General features: G+C 35.1%; 1 protein-coding gene across 1 annotated transcript in view; it reads right to left on the bottom strand.

Annotated features, from left to right (window-relative positions):
* Nucleotides 1-25016, bottom strand: part of LOC111504545 (uncharacterized) — an 89555-nt gene that overhangs the window by 4422 nt on the left and 60117 nt on the right. Inside the window, exons 6-8 of the mRNA XM_023159119.2 lie at nucleotides 19832-19936; nucleotides 6597-6754; nucleotides 3006-3277 (exon numbers count right to left, since the gene is read on the bottom strand). Of these exons, the coding sequence (XP_023014887.2) occupies nucleotides 3006-3277; nucleotides 6597-6754; nucleotides 19832-19936 (535 nt within the window). The remainder of the gene's footprint in view (nucleotides 1-3005; nucleotides 3278-6596; nucleotides 6755-19831; nucleotides 19937-25016) is intronic.

The raw sequence follows: 25016 nt of genomic DNA, 5'->3' as shown, positions 1-25016 counted from the left end.
TACGATTTTGATCGTGATTGGTTAAACTAGAGTAATACACCATATTTGCAAAGTTAAAGTGGCTCAACACTAAGGTTTCACACAATATCTTTTTTGTTTTAACATCTAAAATTTTTGAAAAATTTGATACCAGTTTGAGGTTACAATATGCATTTTTGATGTATTTCGTTACATGTGCACTGAACCTCAACTCTGTGTCCAGAACTACACCTAAGTTTCTTGTTGAGCTCACGGCTTCAATGTCTTCTGTACCAATTTTGATGTTAATTTGATCAAGTTTATTCTTGTTGTTCCTGTTACCAAAAATTAATAACTTGGACTTGACAGGATTGATTAGCAGACAGTGATCCTTTGATATGTTATTCAACCTATTAAGGTCTTCATTGAGAATAGAGCATGCCTCATTTACGTTTTCTGGATGAAATGTGTAATAAATTTGCGTGTCATCTGCATAGTAATGAGATTGACAATAAGTATACATCATGAATAATAAAGGTCCCAAAATGGAACCTTGAGGGACACCGGTCGAGAGACTTAGAGGTATAGAACATTTATCCCCAGATTTAACTAGCTGAATACGATCTGTTAAGTAACTTCTGATCAACATTGATGCACTATTGGTGAAGCCATTAAAGTGTAAGATTGCTAATAGTAGTTGATGGTTGATGCGATCAAACGCCTTCGAATAATCCAGTAACTTTAAGAAGTGCTGAAGTGCAACTGTGATTGGGTCGAAATCCGGATTGATTATCTGGTAGAAGACTATGGTATTCTAGATACTCTCTTATTTGTACGTTTAAACTTTTTTCCAATATTTTTGAAAGTGTAGGCAATATACTGATAGGTCTCAAGTCTTTCAAATGTTTTGACTTATTTATTTTCGGAAGGGGAAGTACGTGTGCGACGATATAGACAAAACTAAAGAAAACCCAAGTTTTGCAACTTTTTGCATTTTAGCAACTATTTATTTGTTGGAAAATATGTTTTTTTAAATTGAAAGGGGTATATTTTTAGGAGAGATTAATATTTGCTTTCTACTTCTCTGTCTTTATACAAAAAATAATGTGAGAATCTTCCAAAGAAAGGAAGGAAGCAATAAATTTTAAAAAATCAACTCGATGTGTATGTCATGCAAAGAAGTAACTTTCAAACACAAACTGCAAGAAAAAGTCCTCTTGAAACAGCTACTTTTTTATAAACATTGAATTACACGAAAGAAAAAAATACTTTTGGAACAAACACATTTATATGAACGCGTAATGATACAAAAAATACTTTTTCCTATATGTTTTTTTAAACTTCTGAAGTTGCCATTAGACATACCGACGAGATATCAAAATCGAATTTATATTTTAAATTATTCATTCAAAATTGCAGTATTTGGTTATAGTTTAGTTCACAAGTTCCTTTCAGATCAAAAGATTCTTTTAAAAAAAGTGTTGCTTGCAAAAATTGCAAAAGTTATAAACAATCAACTGAAAAAACTGGGGTTTGTTTTTTTGCAAGTATCTCAAAAACTATTTGACATTTTTAAAATTTGAAAAGAAGTTCGAAACGAGGAGGAAATTTCCCAACAAAAGTTCCACCTCCCTGAACTGTAGGACCAATATCTATAATTTTCCCAGAGGGTTGAAAATACGCCCTGAGCAGGTATTATTGAAACGGGTATTGATGTAAAAATATTATTTCAACTCATTAAATATATCAAAATTAAAAATTAAGAAAATTCAGGCATCTACTGAATAAATAAATGAACAATAAGCCATGGTCAAAAAATTGTTATTGTGCATTTATTATGCATCAATTGATTCACTATTTTTTTCTACTTGAACAGGAACATTGCAAATGCCATAATTGTTAAATAACCATTCATGAAAGGTCTCAGAATAGATTCCCCTTGGAAAAATGAAAAAAAAATTATTTTTCAATTTGTTATCAACAATTTACTCCGGTTAAAAATTTAAAAGCATTTTTATGATCAGAAGCTACATGAAAATGATTTTTTTCAACATTACATTTTTTCCATATTTTTTTTCTCTTTCCACACAATATAACAAAAAAAAACACGTATTATTTCTTGGAAAAAACAATTTATTCATATTCAATATCGAATTTTAAAAATTTATTATTTCCATAATTATCACATGGTTTCAAATGTTTAAACTTATTATAACTTACAAACTAATTGAGATACGATGAAAAAACTAATGACTTATTTATTCTCTATTAATTAAAGAACAAATTCAGCCCAAAATTCAAACTCTTACACAATTATTCATGCTAGTTATAGCATTTGTTTATTTTTTTTTGTTTAGATAAATTATGATAAAAAAATGTCCCTTAATTCCAATCACAATTGGTAGAAAAAAACTGTCGATTAACAAATCCATTTTCAAGCAATAAAATTATATTTAAGAAACCAATTTTTTTAAACTGTAATTTGCGTCAAAGAAAAAGTTTCCGAATTTTTTTTTATATTATCTTATAAATAATGCATTTGTTTATGGCATTTTTTTAAATATCAGTTTTTTTTTAATATTTCCACGTAGCTTCTGATCATAAAAAACGGATCAATAGTATTTTAAAAAAATATATTTTCAATGAGTTATGAACCTTTTTAATTTTAAAATTGTTGTAATTGTTGTTGTAAATTGTTGATGACGAATTGAAAAATAACAATTTTTTTCATATTTCCAACAAGAAAAATCTCAGATTTGTTATTTACCAGTTATCGCACTTGCGTTGTTCCTATTCAAGTAGAAAAAAATTGTTGATTACCGATAAAAATTATTACACTGTGGATTATTTTTCATTAATTTATACAGAAGGGGCCAGAATATTTAATAAGTTTAAATAATATTTTTTCATTAAAGGTCCGAAGTGGTTGTGTCTTGTGCAAGCCAGAGTACCCGTTTTTGAACGTATTTTCAACCCTCTGGAAAAATTATTAATATTGGTCCTACGGTTCCGGGAGACGAGTCAAGTAAAACCATTCAAACCCTTACCTCTAAAACTATTTCGGTTATCTGGATTCAACCCGCCTAGTAAATCGTCATCACGGGTGAAGCTGGAAGAATCGGAGACATCGTCCATGTAGGAGAGGGACATTGCGGAGAACGGCACGTTCAAGGAGGAACATTCGCTGGGACCGATGCTCTCCATGTTGCAAAACCATTCGGAAAGGTTCTCGCCGTCGCTGTGTATGGGAGATGGGGGAGGTTTGATCATGTTACGCATCTCGAGGAATGGCGTTTGAAGGCAACTAAATAATTTTCGCCTGAAATCAAATAGGAGGAAAAGCATGAGTTATGATCAGTGTTTCACTTTACCCAGATCATACTGTTTCACACAAAAAATATTACATAGCTAGGGGTAACAGCAGTGAAGAACTCTCTCTGCGGCAAATATCAGCACAAACTTCGACAGATCTGGTCATCGGAACTGTCGGGGAAGAACAAAGTCGCTGCAACAAATATGCTTGCCGTTCCAATCTTACTCTACTCGTTTGGAGTAGTGAAGTGGACTCGGGAGGAGCTGTATCAACTCGACGTAAAGACCCGAAAAATGATGCATCTCTATAGGATTTTGCATTCTAAATCGTCCGTTCCACGGTTGTGCCTCCCCCGACAACAGGAAGGCCGTGGACTTTTCAGTTTGGAGTGTCTACATGACAGAATGGATATAGCCGGTAAAGTCGTCAGGAGTTCAGATACCTTTCCTTGCATGGTCCGTGACCATGAGAGAGCAGGAATTGGAGCATTTCTCTTTAGGGCAACTGTCCGAGCAGCTGATGAACTCGGTTTAATTTTCGACACTGAACGAGTTGATCACAATTCTGTCACCGAGTTGGAACCCGTTCAGCAAAAAGTTGATATAAAAGCTACAGAGATCACCTCACTTCTGCGGAAAAACAAGGATTTACCAATGCATGGGGTCTTCTTCAATAACATTGGAGACCTTGGCTTATCAGAGCGCCTGACTTTCCCTTTCCTCAGGTCGAGTGGTCTGAAGTCGGAAACTGAGGGGTTCATCATGGCTTGTCAGGATGGTGTCTTCAACACCTTAGTTTACCACAGTCGCGTGATGGGTATAGATAGAAGTTCCTGCCTGCCGCGAGGCGCACGAGACCCTAATGCACTTGCTATTAGTATATCCAGCATATACGGTCTCGGTCTATATCCATCGACATAACGCAGCCCTTAGAGTGCTATATTACTATCTATGGCACTCTTACGGTACTGACGAGACACCGGTGTTGCCTACGCTCCGGGGGATATTGAATCCATTGTGGGCAACGTTCCCCACCCTCAGGCTCTTACAAGCTAATAAGCCTGGTGTAGTCCTTCTCGACCAACAGAGCAAGACGATATTTGTCTTGGCGAGACGAATATCGTTCGAAAAGAGGAGGAAAAACGGATAGAATATCGAGATTTTCTCTTCGAACTCCGCAGAATCTATCCAGACCACTCTGTCAAGATGATTGTTCTGATTATTTGAGTCCTTGGTGGAATGACCCTCTCTACTCTCGAATCTTAAAATCACACCGACCTGCCGCACTAAGGCAGAAATCTTAGCCGGAATATATCGGGGCTTCGGGGGATAGGGCCTGACCAGCGCATACTTCGGTAAAAAAATAATAATGACATTCATTCCCCACCCTCAGGCTCATACAAGCTAATAAACCTGAGGCAGTTCTTTTCGACTAAAAGAACCAGACGATATAAGTCGTGGAGTTTTCAGCTGCCGGTAAAGCGAATATCGTCCGAAAAAAGAAAATAAAGCGGATGAAGTATTGAGATTTTTTCTTCAAACTGCACATACTTTATCCAGACCACTCTCTTGAGATTGTTACTTTGATTATTGGAGTCGTTGGAGGAATGATGCCCTCTGAATAACTAATAAACTGATGATCAAGTTGAAATTTGTAAATGATCATTAAGATTGTGAAAGTGGTAACTTTGAAATTTCATTAATTTTATTATTTTCAAAGATTCATAGGAGCTAAGTCGCTGATAATAATAATAATAATATGTCTTTATTAGAACAGCATGAAAAACAATTTTTGAAAAACAATTTTTTTTTACACATAACTGCTGACCTAAAAGGCGAAGTTCAGTAGCCCACTACGTATAACCTAGTGAGGTCCTGCTCTACCACTTAACCTTTTACCTTACTATATTAGAAGCCGCACTTGATACATGGTATCCTGCAAGGTCTCCAATTACACTAACCTTATCTACCTTATCCTACTTAACCTACAAGATTTTCCTAGTTTACATTCATTTAGAAGATCTTACACTAGAATAACTAAATAACTGTTTGTTTGCTCCAAAGGAATTATATCAGTAAACACGTTTGATGAACTTCAACATATTTAAAATACAAGGTCTAACAAATCAAAATCAAAACTGCATGGTTCAGATGTGATCGTAACGTCAGTTAGAAGGGTTGAGAAATGCTGCGTTAACTATCAGTACTTCAGATTTCATCCTTTATTAAAAATTGAAAAATGGTACATAATGGCACATGATGGCACATAATTATATATAATGTAGGAATAAAAATTATCTATATTTGAGAAACACTTTATTGTGAGATTTTCACTAAACACTTTTACGAAAATGCAACACACGTTTCCCTATACAATATCAATAGACAACAAATTAAAATTTGGAACACATATTAGTATACTAAGCAAAAAATTATCATCAAGTTGTTATGCGACAAGATCTATCTCTAACTCTTTGGAGTATCTCTCTGCTAGAAAAGCATTCTTTGCACTTTTCGAATCCCACTTGCGGTATGGAGCTGTCAAAACTTAATGAATCAAGTTTTCACAATACAAAAAAGAGCAGAGAGATTTATTACCGGAGCTAGAGTCCAAGATTTCTGTAAGCCCCTTTTTTTTTAATTCTCCACAGCCCCCTACGACTGTGAGGAATATATCTTATAGACCAGAGCTTTGGAAAGGATACCCCGGAAAGGATGCCCCGTGGGGTCCAATAGAATTATTGGAAACTCAGCAACTTAACAGTCTACTGCCTCTTTATTTTAGAAACACTCTGCCTAATGCACAGAAAGCATAAAGATAACATCTCGAACTCAACTCAAAGTTATGCCACTCGTCTCACATTCAATATTCCTCTTCCTATCCCGTCAACAGCATGAATTAAAAATTCGATTCTTTATAATAGCAAAAAATATGCAAGTCATCTCCCCATTTCAATCATAAAGTTAACATGCTACAAACAGTTTCGAAAAAGAGTAAAAAAGTAAGATAAAGCTTATTATAGTATTGAGGAATTTCTTTCGGATGACTTTGCAACTTATAATTGCAACTTATAAATTTTTTTATCACAGACTTTCACCATAGATTTTTTCAAGTGTGCTTGAGCCATATTAATATCTTGTTTTAAATTCTTGACTTTTATGTTGATGTTTCAGATTGTTTAAGTTCTTAAGCCTGCTTTGTCAACAAAACCTAAACTTTTACATTTACAAAGCATTTCTGACTCTGACTCTATTACCTTCCATCATGTAAAGGGTCACAATACAAAATTTGTTCAACAATTCAAATTTATTCAAAATTAACTTACTCTTTACGATTATTCGGAGACATTTTCCGATAAGCCGATTTGATGTGTGCACAAACCGAACATTTCTTCGCTCTGCAAGTTGCAAGGTGCTCCACAGCCTTTTGGAATTGCGATTTGAGGGAATTATTTGACTTCTCCTTCAATCTCATCTGCTCAACCTGTAATGTGTAATATACATAAATATAGGAAATATTATACTATTGAGGTGGTATTTAATGGAGATGAACAAGTGAAAAATCAGCAATACAGCAATTTTAAATGAATTGATTTTTTGAAACCTGATGTTCCTTTAGTGAAGAAAAATTAAAACGTAAAAGATACCAAAATTTTCGAAACAACTGTCTGTTCCATCCAGTAGCAGTTGAAACTTTTGGTGTTTATGGTTCGGAGTCTCTGTTATTCTTTCTAGAACTCGGAAGGAGAATAGGCCAAGCAACGAAAGATTACCGTTCTACCTCTTTTTTTATATAAAGAATTAGTATTGCTAATTGCTATTCAGTGCGGTAATGCTGCTTCGGTCCTTGGAACTATTCCTCCTTCACATAATTTTGATGAGATCATGCACTGCACTCATTTCAGTACGGAACTAAAACCTCTTCGAAACAAGCCGAGATATGTGTATATTCATCATTCTCCTATCAAGGTTAATTCGCAAGTGATCCACCTTATTCTTTTTTTAGTGTGGTCATTCTTGCCCCCCAAATATTAGCTGCAGTCCTCGTGGTTCTGGTTACCTTTTAGTGGAAGATTCGGAAAAACCGAATCGATCTCTCTACGAAACCCTTCATCACTTGGAAGGATCGATTGCAGCTTGAGAAATGGTTATGTGAAACATGTTTTTCTTTACGAATCAGTAGACAGTTGTCTAATAGATAATTTAGAAAACGCTATATGAATAGCATTTTACAAATGTTGTTCATGACAAAGAATTTCAAGAACGAGATTTAAACCATGGACGAAAACGAGAATGTTTCCTACTTATTCATGAAACTCAAACAATTGTTCGTGCAGTTGCAATTTCGTAAGAATGTATCATCTTTCCCCCCAACCGATTTCCTGGAGTCTTTAAAGTCCACTAGATACTCGTTAGGACCACAAGAGGATTGTTCCGAATTCTTGATGTTCTTGTAGAATACTCTTCGTGAGAAAAAAAATAGCAGAATCAATACTGCTGTCCGCTCTAGATTGAATGATTCCGTACAGTCTATCTCGTCTTGTGTATGTAGATCTTTTGCTGGAAAAATCCTCACTTGTTTACTTTGTAGTCAATGTTCAAGAAGTAGCGAAAACTTGAGTGATTTTCTGGAAATTTAACTAGCGTTTCCTAATATGACTTGTAACCAGTCCGTGCACAGCTTATTGTTAAATCATCTGAAAATGAAACTTTTAACGGGTGATGATCAACTGTATTGCCAAACATGCGCCAAACTAAATGACTATTTATTATAAGAAAACAAATATATCTGAGGCACCAGTCAATCTAATAATAACACAAGATCTTCAAACATGACTCTACCTCTGACGGAAGCACCAAACTCTTACGGAGATTCGAAATAGATGAAAACTTCAATCTAGAAGACTACTATTATAATCTTCATGCAGTCATTGTTCACTGTGGTTCTGGCGTTGCATCTGGTCATTATTACGCAATGGTCAAAGACAAAACGGACTGGTTTAAGTTTGACGATAGTCGTGCCACGAAGTGTTCTGGCGATGCATTGAATTTATTGGAGCCTTTGGAGACACCCTACATTTTTTTTATGAAAGAGAGGACATAAGCAGATCAAGATCTTCAGATGATATGGTGCTGCAGGTTTTCCGGTTTTTCTGCAGCTGAAGAAGCAAATGCGCCACTGGAATCAATAAAGTCGCTCCGGAACACCAATTAATTTTTGTTGTTGTTTCATAATTTTATGATTTGTGTTACTTTCTTCTTTACAATTAGAATATACTTTTTGATCAATAACTAGAAATTTTGATTTTTTCGATGTTTTAAATCATATTGTAAAAGTCTCATGAAAACCTTTTTTCCCTTTTATACTTTTTATCATGTTGGTCATACAACTGCTGCAACGAGAAAAATACTTTGAAGAACTTGGAATATATTTGCAACACTTTCAATATTCAGAAATTACAATAGCATTATATTATTTTATTTAAATACAAGCACATATACAACTTAAAATTCAAATTTTCATCCTGCAACAAAGGTCAACCCGCCTAGATCCCAAATAAAGGCCCGATTAGAATGATTTGAAGAGAAATGTACATGTGCATAATCAAGCTTGATTATGAAACTACTTAGTTGGATAAGGAATAATGTGATACGAATGTCATCATCTTTAGATTCAATTTAGATTCAAACCCTGTTTTGATTGACTCATTGGAAAAAAGATATTATTGCGACAACTACAATAATTGTACATTTAGCCTTGTGGATTTTTTGTTGCATAAACATATATTATTGGACATCATCAATAGTTCACACCGAATTAAGACTATAGCCATATTTTTGTTTCGTTGGGTTATTACAATTATTACAATTTTCATATGAATCTCTTTTTTTCCATCAAATTGAAACGGTTCTAGCTGAGACTGAGACATGTCTTAATGCTGTCAGTCCGCGTTTTCTGTAAGTAAATTAAAGTTGGGGAGATGACTTTAAATTTTACCGTTTCAAAATAAAAAAAAAATCTAATACTATTGAATGTTCATCGTAAACCTACGTCTATATACACTTGTTGCACATTCAAAATAAATTTATCACTTTGGGGGACTTTGTTTTATCGATTTTTTTCAAAAAATATCCAGACAGGATATCAAGTACGAGGTCGGTTCAAAAAATAAGATCAATTTTCCGTTTAGAACAAAAAACCATCGCATAAGCATCGCTCAGAAATTGTGGAATAACGTCTAGTGCTTCAATTCAGTCTCATCAGCGATGTCAAGTGTAGTATGAAACATAAAAAATCAAATGCAAAAAAATTTGAATACTTATACTTGAAGGGTACAACAGATATTGTTTTATCGAAATAACGCTTTCTGTAATATTTACGAAATCCTTCAGTAGTGGTAGAATTTTCGAAAAACGAAATGTTTGTACATTCAAGAAATTTTACGATGGTAGTTTATAATAATTAGAAATTCAAGATATCCTTTCAAAAACAATAGTACGCGAAAAACAATTTGGATCCTTAAGCGAATTGTCCTTCAAATGACCAAATGTATAAGTGACTATTACTGGAGTTTTTCCCCAACACCAAACCGTTATTTTAACACCTCGACACGCGTTTCGATCACCAAGTGATCATCTTCAAGAGGAAGATTAAACTAGGTACCTGCTAGGTACTTGCGTCTTAATTGTCATAAATTATATAATTTTACATGGAGGCTTGAAACCTCCTGAAATCTTCAAAAGCAAACTGAACTTCTCTGAAGAGGTGAAATACCTTGGTACTACCCTCAACAGGAAGCTAACATGGAACTCTCACCTACAGAGTAGAGCAAAAAGAGCATATGTGGCTTATGAGCAATGTTGGAGGACAGTGGGACGCACATGGGGTCTTTTACCCCGTGTGGTCACCTGGATCTACACTGCAATGATAAGACCTATGTTAACGTACGGAGCCATTGCATGGGGATCGAAAGTTCTACAAACAACGACCATCCAAAAATGTCTATCAAATACAGCGATTGACTTGTTTAAACGTCACAGGAACCATGAGAACAACACCAACCGCTGCAATGGAACTAATTACTGGTCTTACCCCTCTGGACCTGTACGTTAAGGATGATGCGTTAATGGCCATGTTACGATTGCGCATGGCTGGTGTAAACCTCGAAGTAGGAATGGGTCAATTAAGGCTGAGCCTATGGCGAGAAGCGCGTAATGCGCAACCTCTGCTGCAGGGAGCCAGCAATTGAACCCAGGTTTGTGTTTAATAAACCCTACAAAATACAAATAAAACAGAACACAGAGTCAGATGCTATAAATGCAATACGCATAAATACAGACGACTCAAAAACCAAAGAAGGCTCAGGATGTGGAGTTTACTCCAGATCACTAAGCCTAAGGATTAAGTGGGGAATGGGAAAAAATATCAGCGTCGTTCAAACAGAACTGGCCGGTATCTCAATTGCCACAAAAGGAATAACCAGGAAAGGAATTTCTGGCAAAAACACAAACTGCACTGATAGTAGACAAGTCCTATTAGCCTTGAACAGACAACGTGTTACCTCAGGGATAGTACTAGAGTGCCACCAAGATTTAGTCAAAGCCTCAGTAGGTAAAAACATTATCCTGAGGTGGGTTAAAAGGCACGACAGGAGTAAAGGTAATCGCATTGCCGACTCTTTAGCCAAGGAAGCGGTTGGACTAAGAATTTTAGGACCTGATGACTTCGACAATTGCGGAACTAGCCAAACGTCACACCCATGCTCAATCCCTAAAAAGATGGGATGGAATCAAAGGATGCACTCTTGCCAGGATCACCCTGGGCGACCCTGGGAAGCTGGCGACGAAGAAAAATCTGGCAATGACCAGGAAAAACCTACGGTTTAACAGTAGGATTTCTGACTGGACACTGTCAACTTAGAAAACACCTCCATAATATAGGGCTAATGGACACACCTCTACGCAGGATGTGTGCTCAGGAAGATGAAACTGTCAGGCATGTCCTATGCGAGTGTGCGGAGTTATCGTCAATAAGAGAGTGTGTGTTTGGGCTACACCTGCCGATATAAAGGAGATGTCTCCTAGTCACCTGTCCATCTTCCTGGAAAAGACAGGATGGTGGAGGACTAGGAGGACAATTCCTTGGGAGGATGCACAATGTTTCACATGTGGCCTATGTGCTGTGGGCCTTCACTCACCCTCCCTACTCTACAGATAAAGATCTACTAGTCTTGAATTAATTTCACAATATCTTACAGTCAGGTAAATCTGATAATAAAATATTATTTCAACAAGCTATATAACTATAAGGTATTGGTCCACCATAGTTATTCATAATATTATTTACTTATTTCTACACTCTCATAGGCATCTAGATGCCTGTTGTTAACTTGTCTAACTAATCTAACCATTCCATAGACATTAGTTCATTGAGATTAGTTAGACATATTAACAACAACAGGCATCTAGATGCCTATAAAAGTGTAGAAATTAGTAAACAGTAATATTATGAGTAACGATGATGGACCAATACCTAATAGTATACTATATAGATTGCTGAATTATTATCAGATTTACCTGACTATTACAGAAGGACACATTGTAAAATAATTTAATACTAGTAGATAAGGCAATATAGTGAAATCAATTTAAGACACTTAAGACACAGGTACTTGGAAGAGATATCTATTATGTAAATAAGGATAACATTGTAAGTATATTAAGTTTAATCTTCCTCTTGAAGATGATCACTTGGTGATCGAAACGGTTTGGCGTTGGAATAAAACTCCAGTAATATTCATTACTACACCAAAGGCTCCAAACAGTGTATCACAAGTTAATGTGTTAAATGTCTTTTTTGTCATAATCTTCACCTCTTTAGAAACCAGTTTACATAAATTCATGAATAACAGTTTTTTTAGCAACTTTCATTCAACATTTCATAATAAAATTTCTCGATTTCTTGAATAAAATTCACACAACGATGAAAATAAAAAAAAGACACATCCTCTTCATATTAATGCAAATGTACAAGCAAGATAATAGGTGTAGCATGTGAAAACAAGACCTACCAACGGAAACGCAATATAAAAGTCGAAATGGGAGATCCACAATGAGAGGAATTTTTCCGGTTTGCTCGACAGTCGTCGATGAAGAGAATAAAAATCGTGAAAGCATACGATTAAAAAACAAATGCGCAGGTAACCTCAATGTGTTACCTTACCATTTTAATACTAATGCAATGGGTCTGCATTGTAACATGTCTAACGACATCAAGGTTGCCAGATTGGGAACAATTGCCTGATATATGAATGCATACGGATATCATTCATGGACAAATGCATTACGAAGTATAACTCTCGATCTTCGTTATTTCTATGCAGTGGGGTTTTCAGACAGAGAAGTCAGTTCAGCAGGAACACCAGAAAAGGAAGTGTCACTTATTTCAAAATTTCACATCCACAAGAATTTTCAAAAAAAAAAACTACTTTCTGCAACGAAAAAGAAACATAATGGAAAAAACCGTTAAACGCATTAATTAAAAGGGAAAATTCAGTCAACATTTTTTCACTTTTGGGCATTTTTCACAAATATTAAAACATTTGAAGATTATCGAGGAAAGACACATACATAGGTATAAGAAAATAAATATTTCGAAATGAAATCTCGAACCATTCATCTCTCGCTACACCGTAGGTTTTGGTAAATACCTGCCGCAACACAACTACGTCCCCGGCTATAACTACGCTGGATATTGAATTATATTCGACCGATATTTATGAAAGATAACTCGCCGTGGTTAGTCTCGCAGATGTTTCTCATTCATCCAGCTGCAAGACCATGCGAGGTATTACCTCTCATCAGTGCAGGAAAGATCTAAACCAAACAGCAGTGTGCCTGGAACTCGTTTAATTTCAATGCGGCTCGACTGCATGTATGAAAGCTTCGTCTAAGAGAAAGATTGTTAATTAGTAACAGCTCCATCTCGTCCATGTCTGTCGGATATAATTCAATGTGCAACGTGGTATTAGCTCGGGAAGTAGTTGTCTTCCGACAGGCATTTACCAAAACCTACGGTATAACTACTTTGGGAGAGATAAATGTTTCGAAATTTCATTTCGAAATATATATTTTTTTTATACAATTATAATAGAAAAAAATTGGAATATTTAAGATTGTTGTATTTGAAAATGGAATACTATACTGTACAGTATAGTTCATCTTCAGATGGAATTTGAAATTGCACACGTTTAAAATGAAGTGGCACATGTGAAGGAATAATAGGGCTTCGACAACGTTTTTCATTAATTTTTCAATGACTGATCGCGTTCTGTTGCACAGCCGTGGTGGATTCAAATCACGAAGGATGTTTATACCGATATCCGCCTCATCTCCCCTCTTTATTTTAATAAAATGTTGTACCTGGTATCAGAATTACATTTTGAGCCATTTGTTTTTTCTTTTTTTATCTTTTAAATCTTTTTTTTTATTTTGTAAGGTGCAAGAGAAAGAATAAACTCTGTTCAATCTTGTATCCTATTGACAAATTTGTATTTTTGCTCAGTATTGTAACGTTATTTCTGCTGTTAATAAATTCATTAATTATTACTATATTACACCCAAAATGATTTTCTGGATCCGCTACTTATTGGTAACCATCATTTTCCGAAAAGTCAAGTTCGAAAGTTAAATAGTTTTCAAGTTACTATTCAAATGAAAATTCTTGTAATGCGTCTGCCTTTAGTATAATTTTTTATCTTTGTTGACAGCTCTCCGTCTATAGAGAGAACGTTGAATATTCAATTTTTCTAATCGTTTTCACATAATCTCACCTATGCAAATGAAACCCAAGAGTATATAGAGATAGTGAATCATGACCGGTTGTGTAAGATAAATAATTGAGGTACAGAAAGAAGGTCACAAATTCCGAAACTCATTATAATATTTTTTTTCTTATTCGATTCTGTTTTCCTGTGATATGGTAGATAATTCTCGAACTGAAAAGTTTGTTCATTATCTGAATTGAATAGAAATGACGGTGAGATTGTTGAGTAGAAAAAAAAACGAATTAAATTTGAAATTAGGATGTGAGTCGGCAGAAACAAGCAGTTTTGTCCGAAAACTTAGGAAAATGAAAGATTCATTTATTGAATTCGACATAGTTTTTTCTACATTTATTTGAAAACCTCTCTTTAGAAAAAATAATATCAGTAAAGATCAGACCAAGATAGTTAATTCAGTTCGGAAAAAAGGGAAGCAAAAGTATTGGACTTGAAGAAAATGAAAAATGCAGCGAAACAGATCACCATAATAAAAAAAATTATTAAGAATGAAATTATCACAGATAAAAATCTAGTGAAAAATTTACTAATTGAAAGTTGAGAATGATTTGGAAAAACTTCAGTTATTCATTTTACAACTTTAGAATTATTTCAATTTTGATGTTTTCAACAAATTTTCATTTGGGTGTTATATTTTTTTATGGTCAGTTTACAATAAAATGACCTGAGAACAATCTTATAGAGGAGTTTTCAACGAATGATTTTCACTATAAATTTGTTTGATTTCAGTAATTTGTCCGAGTTTTACAGTGCTTCGAAGTTGACCGGAACCGAATAGATTGTGTGATGGAACAAATTATTAGAAGTATGAAACTAGCAACCACCATAGTTTAAAATGAAAATTTAATTCTTCCGATCACATGTTGAATTTTGCCTTTGATTTCTTTTGGAATGTGGATTGGGAGAATTGCATGAGATCTTTAATAATCGTATTTCATTAGAACGGACTTCCATTTTCTAATGATATAAATTGATTTGAAATTCCTGAAAGAATCTATAAAAATCAAAAAGATTAGGTACCTAAGAAATAACAAGTATATTAAGCAAAAAAACTGAAATAACAATGAAATAAAATACAAGCAACAATCAACAATTGAACTATTAACAAGAAATGAAAATTGAAAATTAAAATATGCCAAGCCAAATTACTTCACGACGTTTCGATTGTAAGTATCCACAATCGTCTTTGGGTGATGTGGTGATCCACGAATTTGGTTCACCACATCATAATTATACAGGGTCCTGCAACAGTGGCGGGGTGTTCCATATCTCAATTTAGGAAACAGATAGGAATCTAAATTTCTATATTACCTTATTGCACGAGCCTGATAAAATAAAAATATTGGCGGTCACACGGGGTGTGACCGCCTTAAAAAAGCATTTTTTTCGAAAAATGATCGTTCTTCCTATTTCTACGCTATAAACTCGACTTTTTTCAAAGCGATATCCATTTCACGACTGAAGAATGTACAAAAGATATTTCGTTTCAATTTTGTACATGACAACTCTCTATTGTATCGCCATAATATCAATGATTTTTTTACTGTGAAATCCATATGTGACGACTGTGATCGAGATATATATTATGTTTATAACACATTTATTCTCTAAATAGAACACCGTGCAATTTCTTCATTTGATGCATAGTTTTTGTCCAAGCCTTTCCTTAAAATATCGCCCATGCTGTTGCTAGATAAACAACTTTTGAATTACACCGCAAAATGTACGTTCTTGAATAATTACAATAATTTCAATAATCTCCAAATTTGTGCCATATTTTTTCGGTCTAAAACAACCTCAGCGAATAAAATAAAATTAAACGATTTGTTGAAAACGGATGTATCAATTATTCTAAACATGAGCGCATCAAGCCAGCTACTAATGAAGATAATGAATTGCAAGTTATTCTTGCTGTTGAAGATCATAGTAGGAGTCAACAACAAATTGATGAAATAGTGGATATAAGTGAGAGATCAGTGCAACGAGTTTTGAAGAAACATCGTTTTCATCCATCTCATACTACTGTATGCCGATTTTGAGAAAAGAGTGAGATTTTGCAATTGGGCCATGGGAAAAAATTCGTCGAAACGAATATTTTTTCAATAACATTTTATGGTCGGATGAATCGTCATTCCATAAAAATGGATTTGTGAATCGACATAATTACCATTATTATTCGACAGAAAATCCCCACTCATTGAGACAGGTGGACTATCAATATAGGTGGTCGATAAATGTCTGGGAAGGCATCATTGGAGAATATGTAATTGGTCCATACTTTTTTCAGGGACATATGAATGGAACAATGTGTGTGCACCTTCTCACTATTCGGCAGAAGTGAGAGATCATTTAAATGAAGTTTTTCCCAATTAATGTATAGGACGGAATTGGCCTGTACGGTGGCCCGCTAGATCACCAGATTAAACAAAACTGGATTTTTTCTTATGGGGATACATAAAAAATATGGTTTACGTCGAGCCACCGAGCCGCTAGCTTCTTCCGAAAATATGTGACTTTGAATAACGAATGCTTTTGGCATCATTACACCAGCTGTCTTGCGCAGGATAGAACAGTCTTTCAAACATAGACTTCAGCTCTGCATTCAAAAAAAAGGAAAACATGTCGAACATATTTTACAAAAGTTTCATCATCAACCTTCATTCAACTCTTCCTTTTTTAGTTTCATAGTTTGTCAGTTGACAAATTTAAATATCTAGAACTTGAGCCCTGAATTCATGAATATACACCATAACATGAGAAAAAAATATTAGTAATATTCACAATGTTTTTTCATTTAATCTTGTTTGGTTTGATATTGCACGATTCATGGTAAAAATTCTGCATCCAATGAAAAAAATTATTTTCCATTTAGAAAAATGTGGTACATACATCGATTTCGTAAAAAAATATTTGTTTGGACACGCTATAATGTACAAAATTGAAACAAGATATCTTTCGTACATTCTTATCAGTCGTCAAATGGATTTCGCTTTGAAAAAAGTCTTTCATCAAGTTTATGGCGTAGAAATAGGAAGAACGACCATTTTTCGAAAAAAATGCTCCTCAAACTGAGTTTGAGGAGTGCCAGAAGATGACAGTATATATATATATATATGACAGTATATATATATATATATATATATATATATATATAAATGCTCCTCAAACTGAGTTTGAGGAGTGCCAGAAGATGACAGTATATATATATATATATATATATATATATATATATATATATATATAGAAGATGACATTACTACCAGCTGTCGAATGCGCTCGCAGATAATTAATAGAATATATAAAGCAAAATCCACCCCCTCGCGAGCAACCCCTGCGAAACCACCCCTAACTTTTGTTTTTCAAATGGCAACCCCATGTTGTTTGTCGTTCAACTGACAGCTCTTGTTATTTCTCAATCAACGATATATCATAATTGTTCGAGAAAATTGAATATGTTAGTGGGTACCAGAAAAAGTGGACGCTACGCAGAAAAAGAGGCGATAAAATGTTAGAACTTTTTGTGCTTCCTTTCTTTCCTCTGATATCTGGATGACACATTGCCATCAGTCGTGATATTGTTGTTGTATATCAAAATGCCTTTTACCTTCACTCCCAACGAATACGTTGATATGCTTTTAATTTTTGGTGAATGCCGAAAGAATAAACGTGCTGCGGAGAGGCTGTATGGGCAGCGCTTTCCTGATCGTCGACAACCAGGTCGTAATACGTTTTCGTATGTAGAAAATACCATGCGAACGGGATCATTTCCAGGAAAAACAGATCAAGTACATCCTACTCCCGTGCGAACTGAGGAAAATTGCATAAATGTGTTGGCCTACGCCGAAGCACATCCTCATATTTCGGTTCGTGCATTGGCGGTAGAGATTGGGATCAGTAAGTCATCTGTGCAAAGAATTTTCAAACAGTACAAGTATCATCCCTTCAAAATTCATTTACACCAAGGACTCAGACCTACCGATTTCGAAAGACGAACGGCATTCATTGCTCACATTCAAGTTTTAGTCCATGACAATCCAAACATCCTCAATCAAATCTTGTGGAGTGACGAATCCCGCTTCCATAATAATGGTACTGTTAATCGACATAACATGCACTATTGGTCACAGGACAACCCTCACTGGATTAGAGAAACCAATTTCCAAACAATGTGGGGTGTGAACGTTTGGTGTGGTTTACATAATGGACGACTCATCGGGCCCCATTTTTTCCAAGACACTTTGACGGGCCACCGATATTTACATTTCTTGGAAAATTGTTTACCTGCCCTCCTGGAAGATATTCCACTTGAAGAACGACAACAAATGTGGTGGCAACAAGATGGTGCTCCTGCACATAACCATAATGTAGTTACTACATTCCTCAATGATACTTTTCGAGACCGTTGGATTGGAAATAGTGGACCTGTGCGATGGCCTGCACGTTCTCCAGATCTCTCGCCACTGGACTTTTTCCTGTGGGGATATCTGAAACGAGTTGTCTTCGAAACACAACCAATGAATATTGACGATTTAACCCAAAAAATTTTAGAGGCTTGTCATACCGTTACTCCGGAAATGATTAGGGCTTCCTGTACTCGCGCGCTGATTCGGCGACTTGTGCATGTGTGGCAAGTGCTGGCCAAATTTTGAACATTTTCTGTAGTATCATGTATCAAAATACAGATGACCTTAAACATTAATATTTCATTTGTGTTTTTATTTTCTATGATTCTGCATGTCATTCTACCTACCATGATACATCATTGACCGAGAAATGAAAAAGACTGTAAGTTGAACCAAAACAAACATGGGCATGCCATTTGAAAAACAAAAGTTAGGGGTGGTTTCTTGGGGTTGTTTACCAGGGGGTGGATTTTGCTATGCTGCATGAAAGTGCTTGTGTTCTCCTATGATACATATTTTTGTTTTAATTTTTGTTCTGCAGGTAACTGAGATATCTGCTGGCCTAAAAGCTCTGGGACACCCGGTATATATATATATATATATATATATATATATATATATATATATATATATATATATATATATATATACAGGCCAAACCAGTAGTAATTTTGCCACAAGACTGCGTGAACACGTCTCTTTGGATAAAAAATCTACAATGTACGAACATCTTCAAGAATCTAAACACAAGATAAATAAAGATGACCTCAAAATCCTACACATATGTAATAAAGGGAAAAATGAATTTGTTGGAAGCCATGGGAATTAACAAATCAATTAAAAACCAGACATGTATACCTTTAAACGAGCAACTCGATTTATGTAGGTATCCTCTCTTGAATTTACAAGTTTAACAACCCCTAGAATTTTCAGTGTGGAATTTGAAAGTTGGCATCCTGGTTTGCCCAACTACCTATCTTTCAAATACCTGTCCTTGCAGCATACCTGAAAATTCTATATAACCGAGGTTTCAAACTTGAGATTCCAGTTTTATACTTGATAATGGGGTCAAACTCGAAACCAGTTGTATAAATAAAATCTACCAGTGGTAATTAGACAAAAGTGTTTTATAAATTTTATTAATCTAATCAGATAATACTCAATAAACTTTCTCTGCGCGATTTTGACATACCGCCTGCTAGAGACAATTGAAAAAAACGATCCGGCAACCTTGATGAGCTAATTAATAATTTGTCTCATCGCCCGCAACAGTCTGATGAATCAGAATGGATGCGTGCAACGCCTAAATTACCCTACCTCTTTTTCCATGCATTCTAGATTGTCGTTCAGTTCTCTTCCTCGAATCAGGTAATTCCCCATGCCCCTCCGTTCCGCTTCCAGAGCTTCCTTCAGCTGGTCATTCTGCGAAAAAAAAAAAGTTATATAGCAATTACGACAGCATAATTTCATACGTTCAAGTGAGAGTAATTAAAGATTCGGTGTTAATTAATTATACGGGAATGTATAATGATATCCTTTGTTGGCAGAAATCGGAGAAGAAAATCATGATGAACCATCGTATCGGATGATTTCTTTCCGATTGTTAATTATCGAGAGGATTACAAGATTCTACATTAGTTGGAATTGACGGGAATATTGTTGTTGAAGGAGAAATTGTTCGAATCTCGAATAATACACCATCTGTATTATCGTTGTTAGAGAAATATATAAATTTATAAACAAACGAACAAAGTAAACAAAAAAAAGTCACTACAAACGAAAATTATCCATTACTTAACGATTGTAATCGTTGAGTAATGGATATATTTATTCATACTTTGCATTTTTGTAGCGTAATGGTGTACAATTGCCGATGGATGTACTTACTTAGTAGTTGTACCATTTATTAGTAGTAAAAGGCAGTAATAGTAAGTTTGTGAAAATGAAAGAGAACAACTCCAACTCCAAATTACGTAATGTCAGGAGTCGCGTTCCACAAGGTTCAGTCCTTGGACCGATATTATTCCTATTATATATTAATGACTTAGCCAGTATTAATATACAGGGTCAATTCACAATATTTGTGAACTTTCCTCTCCCCATCCCCCACTTAGAATTCACGAATCAATCAATAATGTATTAGAGTAAAAATATATATAACACTTTGCCACCCTGTTTGAAGGAAATTTCCATACACCATATTTTCCAAAAAAAAGTCAAAAAAATACTTTTCCTCTAATCCTCTTATACCCTACAGGAGTTTAGCCAACCAACTTTTCAGCTCAACTGTTATTCCATAAGAATACATTTTCTTGAATATTTCTATTTGAATATAACTAAATGAAAATTTTATTGAAACAACGATAAAAATAAAATAAAAACAACAATAAAAGTTAATTGGCGCTTCGGGGCGACTTCATTGATTCCAGTGGCGCATTTGCTTTGTCAGCTGCAGGAAACCCCGGAAAAACCTGCAGCACATCATCTGAAGATCTTGATCTAACAATGTCCTCTCTCTTATAAAACAAAATGTAGGATGTCTCCAGAGGCTCCAATAAATTTAATGCATCGTCAGAACACTTCGTGACACGACTATCGTCAAACTTAAACCAATCCGTTTCTTCTTTGACCAAGGCATAATAATGAAATAACTTCCAAAGAGTTTCTTGCTTTCGTTAGAGGTTGAGTCTTGTTTAAAAATCATCATTGTTATTATTAGATTGACTGGTGCCTCAGATATACTTGTTTCCCTATAACAGTCAGTTAGTTTGGCGCATGTTTGACAATACAGTAGATCATCACCTGTTAAAAATTCCATTTTCTGATGATTTAACAATAAGCTTTGCACGGACTGGTTATTAGTCATATTAGGAAAAGCTAGATGAAGTTCCAGAAATTCACATAAGTTTTCGGTACTTCTTGAACATTTACCACAAAGTAAACAAGTGAGGATTTTTCCAGCAAAAGATTTACAAACACAAGACGAGATGGGCTGTACGGAATCATTCAGTCCAGAGCGGTCAGGAGTATTGATTTTGCTATTGTTTTGCTCACGAAGAGTATTCAACAAGAACCCCAAGAATTCGGAACAATCCTCTTGTTGTCCTAACGAGTATCTAGTGAACTTCAAAGACTCCTGGAAATCGGTTGGAGGAAAAGATGATACCTTCTTACGAAACTGCAGCTGCATGAACAGGTGTTTGAGTTTGATGAATAAGTAAGAAACATTCCCGTTCACGTTCATCATTAAAACTTCGTTCTTGAAATTTTTCGTCATGAACAACACTTGTGAAATGCTATACATGTAACAAGTGTTTCCTAAATTATTCAATCGAATTTTCTTCTCAACTATCTACTGATTCGTAAGGAAGAACATGTTTCACAGAATCTCCATAAGAACCATTTCTCAAGCTGCGATCGATCCTTCCAAGTGAAGAAGGGTTTCGTAGAGGGATCGATTCGGCTCTTGCTTCATGAAGATCTTCCACTGAAAGGGAATCAGTTCTACGAGGACTGTAACTCGTTTTTTGAGGGCAAGAATGACCTGAGTCCTCTGACCGCACTGAAAAAGAAGAAGGTGGATCAATCACTTGTGAATTAACCTTGATAGGAGACTGATGAATATCCACGTATCTCGGTTTGTTTCGAAGAGGTTTCAGTTTCGTACTGAAATTAGGGCAATGCATGATCTCATCAAAATTATGTGAAGGAGGAATAGTTCCAAGTACTGAAGCAGCATTGCCACGTTGAATAGCAATACTAATTCTTTCTATCAAAAAAGAGGTAGAACGGTGATTTTTCGTTGCTTGGCCTATTCTCCTTCCGAGTTCATGAACGAATAACAGAGACTCCGGGCCATAAACACCAAAAGTTTCAACCGCTACTGGATGAAACAGATAGTTGTTTCCAAGATTTTGGTATTTTTTTCTTTTCAATTTCTCGCCAGACAATGCTGCAGTTCCAGCAGACTTGGAACTTTCGGCTAGATGGGAAGCCGCGACCGTGTCAACGCAAGTCCAAACTTGAAAAATATGTTCGGGCTAAAGATTCTACGAACGCATATTAGTACATAATATAATAAATAATATTATTACTTTTATTGAGATGAAGTCTAATGAAAATAACGTTTGGCAAAGTCGTCTTTATTCATTGTGACCAGACTTGATAAAAAATTTCTGCAATTCTTTTGAAAATTCAGAACATATCTCGTATTGTTGGAAGGTGGTTGACAATGTTTCGAAGTGCATTTTACAGATTATTTCAAGGATTTCAAATCAATTTATATCATATTAGACAATGGAAGTCCGAACTGATGAAATATATCTCGTATTGCTGAAAACATTGAAAACATTCAGTAACCTTCTCGAATTCCTCAATGTAGAAAATGATAACAAAAAAATAATTAGGAAGGACCAATGTTTTCAAAAAAATCTTAATTTTTGAATTTTTCACTTTTAGTACCTACTATTACTAAAAATTTCAAAAAAACCATTCGCCAAAAAAAATTATATGTGCATTATTGGCACATAACAACAAGAGGATTGTTCCGAATTCTTGGGGTTCTTGTTGAATACTCTTCGTGAGCAAAAAAATAGTAGAATCGATATACTCCTGACCGCTCTGGATTGAATGATTCCGTACAATCTATCTCGTCTTGTGTTTGTAGATCTATTGCTGGAAAAATCCTCACTTGTTTACTTTGTAGTAAATGTTCAAGAGGTAGCAAAAAGGTATGTGATTTTCTGGAACTTCAACTAGCGTTTCCTAATATGACTGATAACCAGTCCGTGCAAAGCTTATTGTTAAATCATCTGAAAATGGAACTTTTAACGGGTGATGATCAACTGTGTTGCCAAACGTGCGCCAAACTAACTGACTATTGTAAGAAAACAAGTATACCTGAGGCACCAGTCAATCTGATAATGATCTCCAAACATGACTCAACCTCTGACGGAAGCACCAAACTCTTACGAAGGTTCGAAATTGATGAACACTTCTATCTAGCAGACGACTATTATAATCTTCATGCAGTCATTGTTCACTGTGGTTCTGGCGTTGAATCTGAGCATTATCACGTCTTGACCAAAGACTAAACGGACTGGTTTTAGTTTGACGATAGTCGTGTCACAAAGTGTTCTGACGATGACTTGCATTTATTGGAGCCTCTGGAGACACCCTACATTTTGTTTTATGAAAGAGAGGACATTGGCAGATCAAGATCTTGGGATAATGTGGTGCTGCAGGTTTTTCAGAGTTTTCCTGCAGCTGAAAAAGCAAAGGCGCCACTGGAATCAATGAAGTCGCCCCGGAGCGCCAATTAATTTTTGAGGTTGTTTCATGATTTCATGATTTGTATTACTTTCTTGTTTAGAAGATGTCTCAATTTGTACGAAATAATGTTTACAGAAAAATACAAAGAAATAAGTGATTTTTTAATTTAAAGTACGACAAATATACAGATAGACAGAACACAGAATCGTTCAAAAATCCTAAGCTACATCCGATCGAATGAAGTATGAAGTAAAATAATTTTTATTGAGAAATTATAAAACTGTTATATAAGTTGATTCGATAATTATTATCAGTTTTTCCGATACACACACACATGATATAAACCGATTATAACTATGAATTATCTTTCACCAAACGATCAACGACTACGGTAGTTGATCTACAATACAATTAGGTTTTCTCAACTGAAGGTATGCGATAACGAACTAATTAGTGTATATACGGAAGTAACATGCATTATCCTTTTTAGTCCAATAGTCCTAATTATTCAGTTTTAATGTCACTGAATAATTCTCAAATTGTTTCTGAACATTGATTTCTAAACTTTCTTCGTAATCTGATCTGCAAATGATATTAAATTGAAAACGGAAGAATATATTTAGGAAAGGGGGGTCTTGTGACACATCATTTTGAAGGTCCTGACGAATACTTCACAACCCTAGAATATGAAGTCAATATCTTCACCTACTACAAAATGGCGGAATATTCAATAATTTCCTGAAGACAAACATATTAATATCGATATTTCTAGAAATATTTTTTTTATCTGTCATATGGCAATTCCAACAACCCGATAAGGTTTGTTAAGTTATTTATTGTTTATAAAATGACAAAAAATGTTAGTACGACAATGAACATTGTTGTTCAGTTAGTTTTCGGTTTTACGTACGGTAAGGTACGACGTCAACAATCTCTAAAAAGGTAAATTTTCGTCCATTGGAAGAAAAAATTGAAACGATTTTTCATTTACGATGCAACGCGTAACTTTCACGAGACCGAAAGGATTTTCAATGAACGTTTTCTGAATGGCCCTATCTATAGAGAATATTTGAGGGAAACAAAAAGCCCCCAGGTCATATATCCATTACGGAAGAACAGCAAGTGCAAATAATTGGTGTGATGGTCGCGAATGTTTGTGAGGTGTCTCCTTCTACACTGTGGAGACTTTTGAAGAGGAATAGGTATCATCCATACAAAATAAAAATGGTAC

This window comes from Leptinotarsa decemlineata, unplaced genomic scaffold, assembly GCF_025532065.1.
Source record: "Leptinotarsa decemlineata unplaced genomic scaffold, Ldec_3_MD MMD2_tig00002082_RagTag_RagTag, whole genome shotgun sequence".
Taxonomy (NCBI): domain Eukaryota; kingdom Metazoa; phylum Arthropoda; class Insecta; order Coleoptera; family Chrysomelidae; genus Leptinotarsa; species Leptinotarsa decemlineata.
This window is presented reverse-complemented; position numbering and strand designations above follow the sequence as displayed.